Below are 14,708 nucleotides of genomic sequence, written 5' to 3' on the forward strand. Positions count from 1 at the left end.
AGAAGTCTTAAAGATTTGACTGCTGTTCCTCTGAGAAATAACTATATAAGGGAGAAGTTGGAAACTGGCTTCCCCTTCTTCAGGAGAACTGAACAGGAGGAACACAGGCCACAATAGAGGTAGTGGCAATAATTACCAAGACAGGATGGGGCAGGGTTGGGAACAAGCTGTGTTTAGATATATAAGGAAATAAAGAATGGAGAACCAGTCTGGGATCGTGAAGCATAGCCAGAAGTTAAACATCTGCAGCAGCTGACCTTGACAAATTCTCCCTTGTCCCTTCTCCTTGAGGAGGCAGCTCTCAGAAGTGCCAGAACAGGGCCTTTCTGTGGTATTACCATGGTCCCAGGACATGCCAAAATAACCAACATAAAAAGAAAGAGAAGGACATTCAACATGTCCTTTAGGCCTTTTACAAAATATAGAATTATCCTTTGGGCTAAAAAATAGGCATTGGATATGTATATGCAAACCTACAGAAAGGGTAATATTGTAGATATCAAGGATATGGGTACAGTTCAGTAAGGAATGCCCCCATAATGTCCATGGAAAGACCAGAAATGTCCTTAATATTATTCAGCAGGCTATATGGGCATTATTGTGAGCAAAAAAAGGCTAAGAGTCCAGCCAAGGGAAGAAGAATATTGAATGTATTAAGCATTCTAAAAACAGTCGTAGCTTTCTAAAGCGCATGAAGGAAAATGATTAGAAGAAAAAGGAAGCCAAAGTGAAAAGCAGCTGGCTTCAGCTAATGTGTCAGCCTGCTTCATAAAGGGAAATATATTTTAGGTGTAACCAGTGTCGAGAAGCCAGGGTACAAATAATCAAGATGTTTGAGTTGGGGAAAAAAAGACAAGTAGTAGAGTAGAGAGGCGCAAACATTGAGAAGGAAGAAAATGCCAAAATGCCACTTAACATGAGCCCAGATGCCATCTTTGGCAGGCATGCCATCATTACAGTACCTTGCCATGAAACAAGATACAAATACAGTGGAAAGAGAGAGGGAGGGGACAAGGATTTTTTAAGTACCTACTATGTGCCAAGCACAGTGCTAAATACTTTACAATTATTACCTCATTTGAGACTCACAATAGTCCTTGAGGTAGATGATATTATTTATTATCTCCACTTTACAGTTGAGGAGACTGAAATAGACAAAGGTTATGTGACTCTCCCAAGGTCACACAGCTAGAAAGTATCTGAGGCTGATCTGGAACTCTGATCTTGCTGACTCTAAGCCCAGTGCTCTATCCACTGTACCTTCTAGCTGGACTCGGACTTTGGATGTGGGATTGAGGCCTGGTTCTACCAGTTACCAAAAATTTGTAAAAATGCATTTCATAATTTCATAAAAACTTGATTTTAGGAAATTCTTTTAGGCAGCCTTCAAGGCCTGTGTAGTGCCCCCTATATCCCAAGAAGAGAACTGTGTGGTACAGTGGAAAGAGATTTGACTCTGAGTTAGAGGAGCTTGGTTTAAATCCTATATCTAAAATGAGCTAGGAGACCTTGGTCAAGTCATTCAAACTCTCTGTGTCTCAGTTACCTTCTCTGTAAAATTAGGGAGTTAGTCTAGTTGGCTTCCAAGGACCCTTCTAGCTCCAGATCTCTTATCCCTAAACTATAAAGTCAGATATCTGCATTCTATAATGGGAGAAAAAAAAAGAGCCACCTCTTTACAATGTTATTCAGCAACAGCCATACTAGAGCCTGAGGCTCAAAATGATCTACTGTTTGAGTAGTCACACCAATAGCTTATATTTACATAGCACTGACGTGGTCCAAAACTCTAAATATCTGCTGTAATTGTCCCAACAATTCTGCCAGGAAGGTCATACTAGGATTATTATTCTGGCTCTACATATGAGGAAAGATCCTAAGACAGGGTAGGCAACTTTTACCAATACAACACCCATAGCTGGTAATAATTAATAATAACTAACATTTATATCTGTAAAATGAGCTGGAGAAGGAAATGGCAAACCACTCTAGTATCTTTGCCAAGAAAACCCCAAATAGGGTCACAAATCATCAGCCACACCTGAAACAACTGAACAATTTATTTCTACGTTTCTTATGTATTTGTTATGTGCTAAGCAGTGTGCTTTTAAAAGGAAGAGATAAGAGTCAGGGCAGTGGGAGGTACAATAGAATCCAGGCATGCCCGGCCTGAAGTCAGGAAGACTCCTCTTCATGAGTTAAATATCTAGCCCCAGACACTTAATAGCTGTATGATCCTCTGCAAGTCATTCAACTCCATTTGCCTCAGTTTCCTCATCTGTAAAATGAGCTGGAGAAGGAAATGGCAAACCACTCCACTATCTTTGCCAAGACCCAACAATAAAAATGTGCCAGGCACTGTGCTAAGCACTTTACAATCATTATCTCATTTGATCCTCACAACAAGCTTGGGAGTTAGGTGCTATTATTTTAACAGATGAGGAAACTGAGGCAAACAGAGGTTAAGTGACTTGCTCAGGGTCACACAGCAAATAAGTGTCTGAAACCAGATTCAAGCTTGGGTCTTCATGACTCCAGGCCTGTTGCTCTAATCACTGGGCAACCTGGCTGCCGCTGTAAGTCTCAGAACCCCTCCCAATCTTTACTTTTCCCATCAAACCACCCTGCATTCCACACACTTGGAACCAAAAATGTCTTTTCATAAAAGTTCTTGGTAAACTAGCTCCGTGCTAGGGCACATGACTTCTCTCCTTTGGGCATCAGATAAGTGCAGCTAGTATAACCTGCCCCATACTCTGAGGTCTGGTAGAACCCTGTGTAAGGACTACTGACTGTCAGCCAGTGAGTGGTCAGTTCGTAGTAGATCTAGCAGACCTTTGGAGAATTAAGAGACTGATGATTAATGTGCAGCACAGAGAATTTAAACTAGAGCTCTGAGCTGCAGGGACAGGAATCTGCCCTGATTCTTGGTTCTGGGCTGTCAGCAGGGAGGCACACTGTCCATGTTCTGGGTGGTGGGTGCGTATCACCTACACCTTAAGGAAATGGGGGAAACTTTCAGGACTGTGCCTCTGTTTTGTGTACATAGATAGCCCCTGCCTCCAGCCATGAGAACTGACGTAAGGGAAACTAAAGAAAGTTTTGTCACCAGAAACAACTTTTTCACATCCATTTACAAAAAATTTTGAACATCAAAAACATCAATTAAGGCGAACACGTCTAAATGCATAACCAAACAAGAGGTTGTACAGGAAACTGCACATCTCTATTACAGACTTAGCTTTTTGAGCAAGAGAGATTTTTCCCTTCCCAACCTCACCTCCCTAACTTTAACTTGAAAAGGGGCAGGGGAGGGAGAGAAAAGACAGAGAAAGAGAGAGCACAACACAGAGACAGTCCAACATTAAAACAGTTCTTCAGAGAGGAAAAATTTTTATCGAATTTTGCCATCTTTAAGTATTTCTTCCTGCACACCTTTGTGCAGCCAAATTTTTATTAAATTCTAACGCTCCAGCAAGAAAACCGAGTGCCCAGTTTACCTTCCATCTAAATCTTCGATGTCTTTTATAAACAATCCTCCTTGGTGTTTGCACATGTTCTTGCATGCCCGAAGGTGGTTTTTATCTTTGTATAAGATGTAGTTTTTGCCACTGCTCTTATTCCGAAAAAAATTGATTCCTTCTTTAAGCTCACCAACCTCCAGAGGCGATAGGGACAACAGGATCTCTGCGGTCTGCTCCTTGCTATTAAGAGAGACGTATTGTAAATGGTGGAGTGGGGAGAGAGATGAATAATGTTAAGGTTTTAGGTATAAAATGTTAGATGAAAGTCTTAACAACTTAGAGCTCAAATTTTGGACTCCTCTCTTAACTACCACTACTACTACCACCACCACCAGCACTAAAACTTTTCCCTTCCAAATACCTATGAATGAAAGCTTACCTTCCTGGCACACACACATACACACTGTCTCCTTCACAAAACACACGTTGTTCTAAGAGGCAAGATGTCATTTCACAAAAGGGAGACTTCTGTTTTGAATGACTTTCACCTAAGCATTCAAAGATAGACCTTACTCAACTTTGCTGAATGGCCTTCACCACTCTTCTATACCCTGTGCCCCTCATCCATGCTTACTTGTTCATTGCCTCCAAGTCGGGTCTTCTCTTTTTCTTTCAAGTGAATAAGTGTTCTATGTTGCCACCGATGACTATGTGCTTCAGTAGTTTTAAGATTTCAGTGTGTTTGCGTCTGAAATAGATAAAGCATACTGTATTATCATTCCCACACATGCTGTGTCACTCCTAATGCTTTTATTTCAAGAGCTTGCAATTAACTTTAAGTTTCTCTCTCTCTGTTTTCCCCAAAGCGATTACAGAGTAAATAATCCTGGGAAGCCAACTTCTGTGAGCACCCTTTTCTAGGGAAACATTCTAAACTTAGCATGAGTCTCTGATTAGTGGCACTACCAAACATGTGCCATGATCAGGCAATGAGTTTAGTATGTATGTTGGTTATCTGATTTTTAGAGCCAAAAAGAGACAAAATCACCTTCAAAATAAATTTGCTGTTATTTTTATTTTCACCTGTAGAAATTCTGCTGTTTCCTTAACAAAAGCTTTTCAAAAAGGGTAATAAATTCAATGTACCTATCTGGGTTCTGTAGTAGAAAACACGAGATAAACTACTTCCTCTTTCAACAATCAGAGATACATGTGAACAGCCGAGTATAATTTCTTTCTTCAGATCCAGAATACATTTTATTTGAAATGTCATTTTACCACTGTCTGAAAAACATACTATGAAGTTCAAAGCTGTAATTTTGGCTCTAATACTGAGCCAAGGGAAGTTGAACACCCAGATGATTTCCATATGAACTAGTCCCCAAAATATTTTGCTTTAATTGTCTGGCTGACAATGCGGCAGCTGCAAAGCAGCTTTTGATGAGTGCTTCTCTGTATCAAGAACCAAGAAAAATAAGGCCATGTCTCTTTTTTTGTGCTATAGTTCGTCATCTGAAACAGGAACCAATAATTTATGGTAAAATTCAGGTCTCAGCCTACACTCAACTTTCTATTTTACTTGTAGCTATTTGGACAGTAATCAACTAATCATGAGAATGGCTTTCTTTTCTAAAAAATTATTTATTTTTAACATTTATTTCTTTTTAAATTTCGAGTTCCAAATTTTTTCCCTCCATCACATTCCCTCCTTCGCCCACTGAGAAGGCAAGCAATATATAAACTATACATATGAAATCATGGAAAAAAATGTATTTCCATATTAGCTAACGACAAAAAAAAGCCAAAAGAAAGAGAGAAAATTTTATTTCAATTTGCACTCCAAGTTCATCAATTCTTTCTCCAGGAGTAGATGACATGTTTTCATCATGAGTCCTTCAGATTTGTCTTGGATCATTGCATTGATCAGAGTAAGTCTTTCACAGTTGATCATCACTACAACATTGCTATTATATACATAATGATCTCCGAGTTCTCACTTCATTTTGCATCAGTTCATATAGGCCTTGCCATGTTTTCTGAAACCACCTCCCCTTATCATTTCTTATAGCACAGTAGTACTACTTCACAACCACGTGCCACAACTTATTCTGCCGCCCCCAACTGATGAGCATCCCCTCAATTTCCAATTCTTGCTAATACAAAAAGAGCTGCCATAAATATTTTTGCACATATAGGTCTTTCTCTTTTTTCTTTGATCTCTTCAGGATGTAGATGTGGCAGTGGTATTTCTGGGTCAAAGGGTATATACAGTTTGATAGCCTTTTGCATATAATTCCAAATTATTTTCTAGAATAACTCCACCAAGAGTATGTTAGTACACCTATTTTCCCTAATCCCCACCAACATTTGTCATTTCTGACAAGCATGAGGTGGTACCTCAGGGTTGTTTTCATTTGACTTTCTCTAATAAATAGTGATTTAGAACATTTTTTAAAATATAGCTATAGACAGCTTTGATTTATTCTTCTGGAAAATGCCTGTTCATATCCTTTGACAATTTGTCAATTAGTAATTGGCTCTTATGTTTACAAATTTGACTCAGTTTCCCACATATTTGAGAAATAAGGCCTTTCTCAGAGAAACTTGCTGCGCATTTTTTTTAATATTACTTCACTGTAGTTTCCCTGATTATTTCTATTAATTAGGTCTCTTTTTGCTTTTGCTTTGTTTGATATCGTGATTACTACCTTTGCCTTTTTTACCACAGCTGAATGAAGCATAACAGATTCTGCTCCAACCCTTTATTTTAACCTGTTTCTTTCTGTTTCAAGTGTGTCTCTTGTAAACAATGTATCATTGGATTCCACTTTCTACTCCATTCTGCTATTTGCTTCTATTTTGTGGGTTCACAATTATGATTATTGTGTATTTCCCTCTATCCCATTTTTTCTATGTATCCTTCTCTCTTTTTATCCTGTCCCTCCTCAAAAGTCAGTTTTGCTTCTGATCGCTGTCTCCCTTAATCTGCTTTGCCTTTTATTATTCCTGCCCCTGTATCTCTTATCCTCCTGCCCTCCTATTTCCCTATTAGATAAGACAGATTTTTATACTAAACTCAGTGTGAATATATATATTCTTCTCTCTTGAACCAATTCTGATGAGAGTAAGGTTCAAGCATTGCCCACCATGTGCCCTACCCCATCTTCCCCTTCCCTGTAAAGGTTCTTCCTTGCATGCCTCTTTTATATTTTTTTACCCCATTCTATCTCTCCCATTCCCCTTCTCCCAGTGCATCCTTCTTTCTCACCCTTTCATTTTTCGGGGCAGGGGGTGGGGTGGTGGTGGTGCTGATTATCCCAACATAATTAACTCACACCCATGCCCTCTATGTAAACTCCATCTAACTGCCCTGATACTGATAAAGTTCTTAGGAGTTCCATGTAATATCTTCCTACATAGGAATGTAAACAGTTTAACTTTATTGAGTCCTTTATATTTATTCTTCTATGTTTCCCTTTTCATGTTTCTCTTGAGTCTGTGTTTGAATGTCAAATTTTCTCTTCAGTTTTGGTCTTTTCATCAAGAATGCTTGAAAGCCCTCTCTTTCATTGAATATCCATTTTTTCCCCTGAAAGATTATACTTAGCTTTGCTGAACAGGTTATTCTTGGTTCTAATCTGAGCTCCTTTGCCTTTTGGAATGTCATATACTAAGCCCTCTTCGATTTTAATGTGGAAATTGCTAAATCTTCTGTGATCCCAACTGTGGTTCAATGATATTTGAATTATTTCTGACTACTTGCAATATTTTCTCCTTAAACTGGGAACTCTAGAATTTGGCTGTCATATTCCAAGCTTTCATTTTGGGGTCTCATTCAGGAGGTGATCAGTGGAGTCTTCCAATTTTTATTTTACCCTCTGGATCTAAGATACCAGCACAGGTTTCTTTGATAATTTCTTAAAATATGATTTCTAGGCTCTTTTTTTCATCATGGCTTTCAGGTAGTCCAATAATTCTTCAATGATCTCTCTTCAATCTATTTCCAGGTCAGCTGTTTTTTTCCAATGAGATATTTCCTATTTTCTCTTCTTTTCATTTTTTGACTTTTTTTTTGTTTCTTTTTGTCTCATGGAGTCATTAGCTTTGACTTGCTCAATTTTAATGTTTTTATATTCTTCTTTAAATGATATTTAATCCCCCCCATTACATGTCAAGACAATTTTTAGCATTCATTTTTACAATATTTTGAGTTCCAGATTTTTCTCCCTTCCTCATTTCCCTCCCCTCTTCCAAAAATGGCAGGCAATTTGATATAGGTTATAAATGTGCTATCACATAAAACATATTTCCATATTAGTCACAGTTGTGAAAGAAGAAACAGATCAAAAGGAAAAAAACATGAAAAAGAATAAAGTAAAGGGGGAAAGTATGCTTCAATTTTCATTCAGAGTCCATCAGTTCTTTATCTGCATGTAGACAGCATTTTCCTTCATGTGTCCTTTGTACTTGTCTTGGATCATCGTGTTGCTGAGAAGGGTTGAGTCATTCATAGTTAATCATCACACAATGGTGCTGATACTGTATACAATATTTTCCTGGTTCTGCTCTTTTTACTTTGCTTCAGTTCATACACATCTTTCCAGGTTTTTCTGAAATCTGCCTGTTCATCATTTCTTACTGCACAGTAGTATTCCACAGCTAGTTCAGCCATTCCCCAATTGAAGGATATCCCCTCAATTTCCAATATTTTGCCACCACACAAAGGCTATTATAAATATTTTTGCATATGTAGGTCCTTTTCTCTTTTTTATGATCTCTGTGGGATACAGACCTAGTAGTGGTATTGTTGGATCAAAGGGTATACACAGTTTGGTTGCCCTTTGGGCATAGTTCCAAATTGCTGTCCAGAATGGTTGGATCAATTCACAACTCCACCAACAGTTCATTAGTGTCCCAATTTTCTGTACCGTCTCCAACATTTATCATTTTCCTTTTTGTCATATTGGCTAATCTGATAGGTGTGAGGTAGTATCTCAGAGTTGCTTTGATTTGAATTTCTCTAATCAAAAATGATTTACAGCACTCTTCATATGCCTGTAGATAGCCTTGATTTCTTCATCTGAAAATTACCTATTCATATCCTTTCACTATTTATCAATTGAAGAATGGCTTGTATTCTTATAAATTTGACTCAGTTCTCTATATATTTGAGAAATGAGGCCTTTATCAGAGATACTTGCTGTAAAGATTGTTTCCCAGCTTGCTGCTTTCCTTCCAATCTTGGCAAAATTGGTTTTGTTTGTACAAAAGCCTTTTAATTTAATATAATCAAAATTATATTTTTTATATTTTGTAATGCTCTCTATCTCTTGTTTGGTCATGAATTCTTCCCTTCCCCATAGATCTGACAGACAGACTACTCCTTGCTTTTCTAATTTGCTTATGGCATCACCCTTTATGTCTAAATCATGCCCCTATTTTGACCTTATCTTAGTATATGGTGTGAGATGTTGGTCTATACCTAGTTTCTGCCATACTATTTTCCAGGTTTCTCAGCAGTTTCTGTCAAATAGTGAGTTCTTATCCCAAAGGTTAGGAATTTTGGGTTTATCAAACACTAGGTTACTATGGTTATTGGCTACTGTGTCTTGCGTACCTAATTAATTCGCTGATACACAAGTCTATTTCTTAGCCAGTGCCAGATAGTTTTGATGATTGCTGTTTTATAATGTAGTTTGGGATCTGCTATTGCTAGGTTACCTTCCTTTATATTTTCTTTTCATTAATTCTCTTGATACTCCTGACCTTTTGTTCTTCCAGATGAATTTTGTTGTTATTTTTTTTTCTAGCTCTATAAAATAATGTTTTGGTAGTTTGATTGGTGTGGCACTGAAAAAGTAAATTAGTTTCGGCAGAAATTGTCATTTTTATTATGTTGACACAGCCTATTCATGTTCAATTGATGTTTTTCTAATTATTTGGACCTGTATTTTGTTAAAAGCTTTTTCTGCATCTATTGAGATGATAATATGATTTCTGTTGGTTTTATTATTGATATGGTCAATTATTTTGATAGCTTTCCTAATGTTGAACAAACCCCGCATTCCTGGTATAATTCCCACCTGGTCAAGGTATATGATCTTTGTGGTATATTGCTATAATTGCCTTACTAGTATTTTGTTCAAAATTTGCACATCAATATTCATTAGGGAAATTGGTCTATAATTTTCTTTCTCTGTTTTAGCTCTTCCTGATTTCAGTTTCAACACCATATTTTTGTCATAAAAGAAGTTTGGTAAGACTTCTTCTTTAACTATTTTTCCAAATAGTTTATAATATTAGAATTAATTGTTCTTTAAATGTTTGGAAGAATTCACTTGTGAACCCATCTGGCCCTGGGGATTTTTTTCTTAGGAAGTTCATTAATGGTTTGCTCAATTTCTTTTTCTAAGATGGGGTTATTTAGGCATTCTATTTCCTGATCTGTTAATATGAGTGTAGCAACAACTACTTGCCACTACTGTGGCCGTATAAGGCCAATAACACCAGCACACAGAAGGCTACTAGCACAGGTTCTTTGATCTGCTTTTCTAAGGAAAGCAAATTTAAGGGGTTTGCTATCTCACTTTAATTAAACATACATACATCATTCACTTAGTTCAGGGGGTAAAGTCAGTACCCTGAACTTCAGAGCTAATACAAACAGAAATTACAAACAGAAAAATATAAAAAGATCAACAGACAGATTTCTGTCTGACCATAGCAATACATACATGCTTACCAGAGAGAGAAGCACCAACATCTGGGTTTTCAAAGCTGGGGTGGGGGGTGGGGCTCCAACAGCTACCTAGAGTCTCATCTGGCCAAATCACCAACATTCTTCCAATGAGTGTGCCCCCAAAGCAAAATGCCAACCTCAGAGCATACGTACCCTGTTTAGGGCCCAAGGGCTTCCCACCGCTCCAGGGGTTCACATCTCTCATGACCTAATTAGCAAAAGGGTGTGGGCCTTCTACAAACAAAGGCAAGACTCAATCAAAGGCACTTGATTGTCTTAGTGCTAAGAAGCACTCCAAAACAACAAACAGTAAAAAGTTCCACTTTGCTTGCCTTACACTGGGAAACTCATATTTTCATAAATATTCATCAATTTCACTCAGATTATCAGACTTATTGTCATAGAACTGGGCAAAATATTTCCTAGTGATTATTTTAATTTCTTCTCCATTTGGTGTTGATTTCATCTATTTCAGTTTCAATACTGGATATTTGGTTCCCTTCTTTATTTTTTTTAATCAAATTAACCAATGGCTTATCTATCTTATTGCATTTTTCATAAAGCCAGCATCTGGATTTATTTATTTATTAGCTCAATAGTATTTTTTGTTTTTTTACTTTCCATCTTATCAATCTCACCTTTGATTTTTCAGGATTTCCAATTTGGTTCTCAATTGGAGATTTTTAATTTCTTCTTTTTCTGGCTTTTTTAGTTGCTTGCCCAATTTATTGATCTGTTCTTTTTTATTTTGTTGATGTAAGAACTTAGAGAAATAAACTTTCTCTTAAGTACTGCTTTGGTTGCATCCAATAAACTTTGGTATGTTGTCTTATTGTTGTCATTCTCTTTATTGAAATTATTAACTGTTTCTATGATTTGTTCTTTGACCTACTTATTCTTTATGATTTGATATTTAATTTCCAATTAACTTTTAATCATCTTTCCACTGCCCTTTGTTGAATTTAATTTTTACTGCATTGCTATCTGAAAAGAATGTATTTAATATTTCTGCCTTTCTACATTTGATCTTGAGGTTTTTATTCCCTATTACATGGTCAATTTTTATGTAGGTACCATGAACTGCTAAAAAAAAAAGTATATTCCTTTCTGTTCCAATTCAGTTTTCTCTAAAGGTCTATCATATCTAACTTTTCTAATATTCTACCCACCTCCTTAGTTTCTTTCTTGTTTATTTTTTGGTTGTATTTATCAAGTTCTGAGAGGCGACAGTTGAGATCCCCCACTAGTATAGTTTTGCTGTCTATTTCTTCCTGTAACTCACTTAGCTTCTCCTTTAAGATTTGGATACCATGCCACTTGGTGCATATATGTTTAATATTGATATTGCTTCATTGTCTCTGGTACCTTTTAGCAAAATGTAGTCTCCTTCCTTATCTCTTTTAATTAGATCTATTTTTGCTTTTACTTTGCCTCAGATCAGGATTGCTACCACTGATTTTTTTACTTCAGCTGAAGCATAATAAATTCTGCTCCAGCCACTGTGCATAGCTCGGCTTCAGATGTATTTCTTATAAACATCACATTGTAGGATTCTGGTTCTTAATCCATTCTGCTATCCACTTCCATTTTATGGGAGAGTTCATCCCATTCACGTTCACAGTTATGATTACTATCCCTCCCCCCCCATCCTATTTTTCCTCTTGTTTTAACTCTCTCCTTTCACCTTTTCCCTCCTCATTAGTGTTTTGCTTCTGTCTATCACCTCCCCAATCTGCCCTCTCTTCTGTCAATCCCCTCTCCCCTTTACTTAATTTCCTCTCCTCCTATTTCCTTGTTGGGTAAGATAGATTTCTATGTTCAACTGATTGTGTATATTATTCCCTCATTGAGCCAATACTGATGAGAGTAAGATTCAAGTGACGCCCATCACTCAACCTTCCATCTTCTTTTCCATTGTAATAGGTCTTTCATGCCTGTTCATGTGAAATAATTTGCCCTATTCTACCTCTCTCTTCCTTCTGCACCCAATGCACTCCTCTTTCTCTCCCTTAATTTTTTATGTCATTCCTTAGATTCACCTTATACTGACACTCTCTGTCTACGTATATTCCCTCTAGCTATATTATTAGTGATAATATTTTTTGAGAATTACAAGTATCATCTTCCATGTAGGGATGTAAACAGTTTAGCTCTACTGAATCCCTTATGTTTTCTTTTCCCTTTTTACCTGTGATGTTTCTTTTGGGTCTTGATATTGGAGATCAAATTTTTAGTTTAATTCAGGTCTTCTCCTTATGAAAGCTTGAAATCCTTGTATTTCATTGAATGATCATTTTCCTCCTTGATGTATTATGCTTAATTTCACTGAGTAAGTGACTCTTGATTGTAGTCCTAGCTCCTTGTCCTTCCAGAATATCATATTCTACAACCTCTGATCTTTTAATGTTGCAGCTGCTAAGTCCTGTGTAATCCTGACTGAGGCTCCCCAATATTTAAATTGTTTCTTTCTGCCCACTTGCAGTATTTTTTCCTTGACCTGACAGTTCTGAAATTTGACTATAATATTCCTTGGAGTTTTTATTGTCCTGAGGTGATCAATGGATTCTTTCAATGTTTATTTTTCCCTCTGATGTCCAGGTCCTCCTTTTGATTATGGCTTTCAGGTAGTCTTATGATTCTGACACTGTCTCTCCTGGATCTCTTTTCCAGGTCAGTTGTTTGTCCCATGAGGTCTTTTATACTTTCTTCTATTTTTTCATTCTTTTGAATTTGTTTGATTCTTGATGTCTCATAGAGTCATTAGCTTTTCCAATTCTAACTTTTAAGGAGTTGTTTTCCTCAATTAGCTTTTGTACTTTCTTTTCTATTTGACCAATTATGCTTTTTAAGGAGTAGTTTTCTTCAGTTGATTTTTGTATCTCCATTTCCATTTGGCCACCTCTACTCTTCAAACAGTTGTTTTCTTTTTCTAAGTTGTTGACTCTTTTTTCATAATTCTTTTCAATCACTCTCATTTCTTCTCTCAATTTTTCTCCTACCTCTCTTATATCATTTTTAAGCTCCTTTTTGAGCTCTTCCATGAGTTCTTTCTGAGCTGAAGACCACTTTCCATTTTTCTTGGGGGTTTTGCCCATAGGTCTTTTGACACTGCTGTCCTCTTCTGAATTTGTATCTTGATCTTCTCTGTCATCCAAATCACTTTCTATAGTCAGATTTGTTTTTGTCTCTGTTTTGGAGGGGTTTTGCCCATCCTTTTTTGGTGTTTTTCCTTTCTTTTAAATTTAAGCTCTCCTCCTAGGGTGGAAGGGGAACTGTGTCAGGCTTCTTGTGTCAGGGACTTCAGGTGCTGGCTGGTGCTGTACTGATGTTACCCTGAGGCCCAAAGGGGACCCTCATGACTGGTGCTGTACTCAGTGGGTAAAGTAGGGGGTGGCTGGCACTGCTTAAGGTCATAGGCAGCTTACCTGGTGCTGAACCAGGGTCCTAGTGGTAGTGTCTGGCATGTGCTGAGGCCAGTGAGGTCTTTCTGCATTTCCCAGATCTACATGAAGTATGTGGTAGTCTGGCTGCTGGCTACTGCTGTTTGCCCAGGGCAATGCTGAAACAAATGGTTGAGGCCCAGCACTGGCAGCTGCCTGTTTGCTTAAATACCTGAATGGCTGGCATCCACCTATTTGCCCAGGGCTACACTGAAGTACGTGGAGCACTGATGCACTATCTGGCCACTGGAGGTTGCCTGTTTGCCCAGGGCAATGTTGAAGCATGTGGCACTTCTCAGAGCTGGAGTCTGCCATTCCCTTGGCTATGCTGAAGCAAGTGAGGGGGTCCTGGTGTTGGTGTTTGCCTGCTCCACTGCACTGGGGCTCAGGATCTACCACTGGTTTTTTGAGGTGGGGCTTACTGTTGGTTTGCTGGGATGCTTCCTGTTCTGGACTGCACTCCCTTTTTACCCAAGTGAGACAGACCTTTTCTGACAATCTTCCAACTTTCTTGGACTCAAAGATTGTTTCACCCCATCTTTTTGCTGGTTCTGCTATTCCAGGATGTATTTTGAGGGCACTATTTTAGGGTTGTTTGGAGGTAAATACGGGAGAGTTATAGCAGTTTACTACTTACTCTACCACCTTGGCCTCAAATTTAATTTTTGAGGAATTATTTTCTTCAGTGAATTTTTGTACCTCCTTTTCCATTTGGCCGATTATGTTTTTTAAGGTATCATTTTCTTTAGAATTTTTTGTGACTCTTTTATGAAGCTGTTAATTCTCTTTTCATAATTTCCTTTATCACTCTCATGTCTTTTCCCAATTTTCCTCTATCACTCTTATATCTTTCTTTAATTCTTGGACTTAACTCAGGAATCCTTAGGCTTGGGTCCAATTAGCATTTTTCTTTGAAGCTTTACTTGTAGCTTTTTTCACATTATTATCTTTTGATTTTATGTTGGTTTTATCTGCCACCAGAGAAAGTTTTTTATGATTAAGTTCTTTTTGTTGTTGTTGCTGTTGTTTGCTCATTTTTCCAGCCTATTTTTTTTTTACTTTGAA

The 14,708-nt window shown here is 37.6% G+C and overlaps 1 protein-coding gene across 1 annotated transcript in view; it reads right to left on the reverse strand.

Moving 5' to 3' along the window:
* Nucleotides 1–14,708, reverse strand: part of LOC118853762 (cytidine monophosphate-N-acetylneuraminic acid hydroxylase) — a 98,659-nt gene that overhangs the window by 75,384 nt on the left and 8,567 nt on the right. Inside the window, exons 2-3 of the mRNA XM_036763966.1 lie at nucleotides 4,099–4,212; nucleotides 3,501–3,704 (exon numbers count right to left, since the gene is read on the reverse strand). Of these exons, the coding sequence (XP_036619861.1) occupies nucleotides 3,501–3,704; nucleotides 4,099–4,106 (212 nt within the window). The 5' untranslated portion in view covers nucleotides 4,107–4,212. The remainder of the gene's footprint in view (nucleotides 1–3,500; nucleotides 3,705–4,098; nucleotides 4,213–14,708) is intronic.

This window comes from Trichosurus vulpecula, chromosome 1 (genome assembly GCF_011100635.1).
Source record: "Trichosurus vulpecula isolate mTriVul1 chromosome 1, mTriVul1.pri, whole genome shotgun sequence".
NCBI classification, from domain to species: Eukaryota; Metazoa; Chordata; class Mammalia; order Diprotodontia; family Phalangeridae; genus Trichosurus; species Trichosurus vulpecula.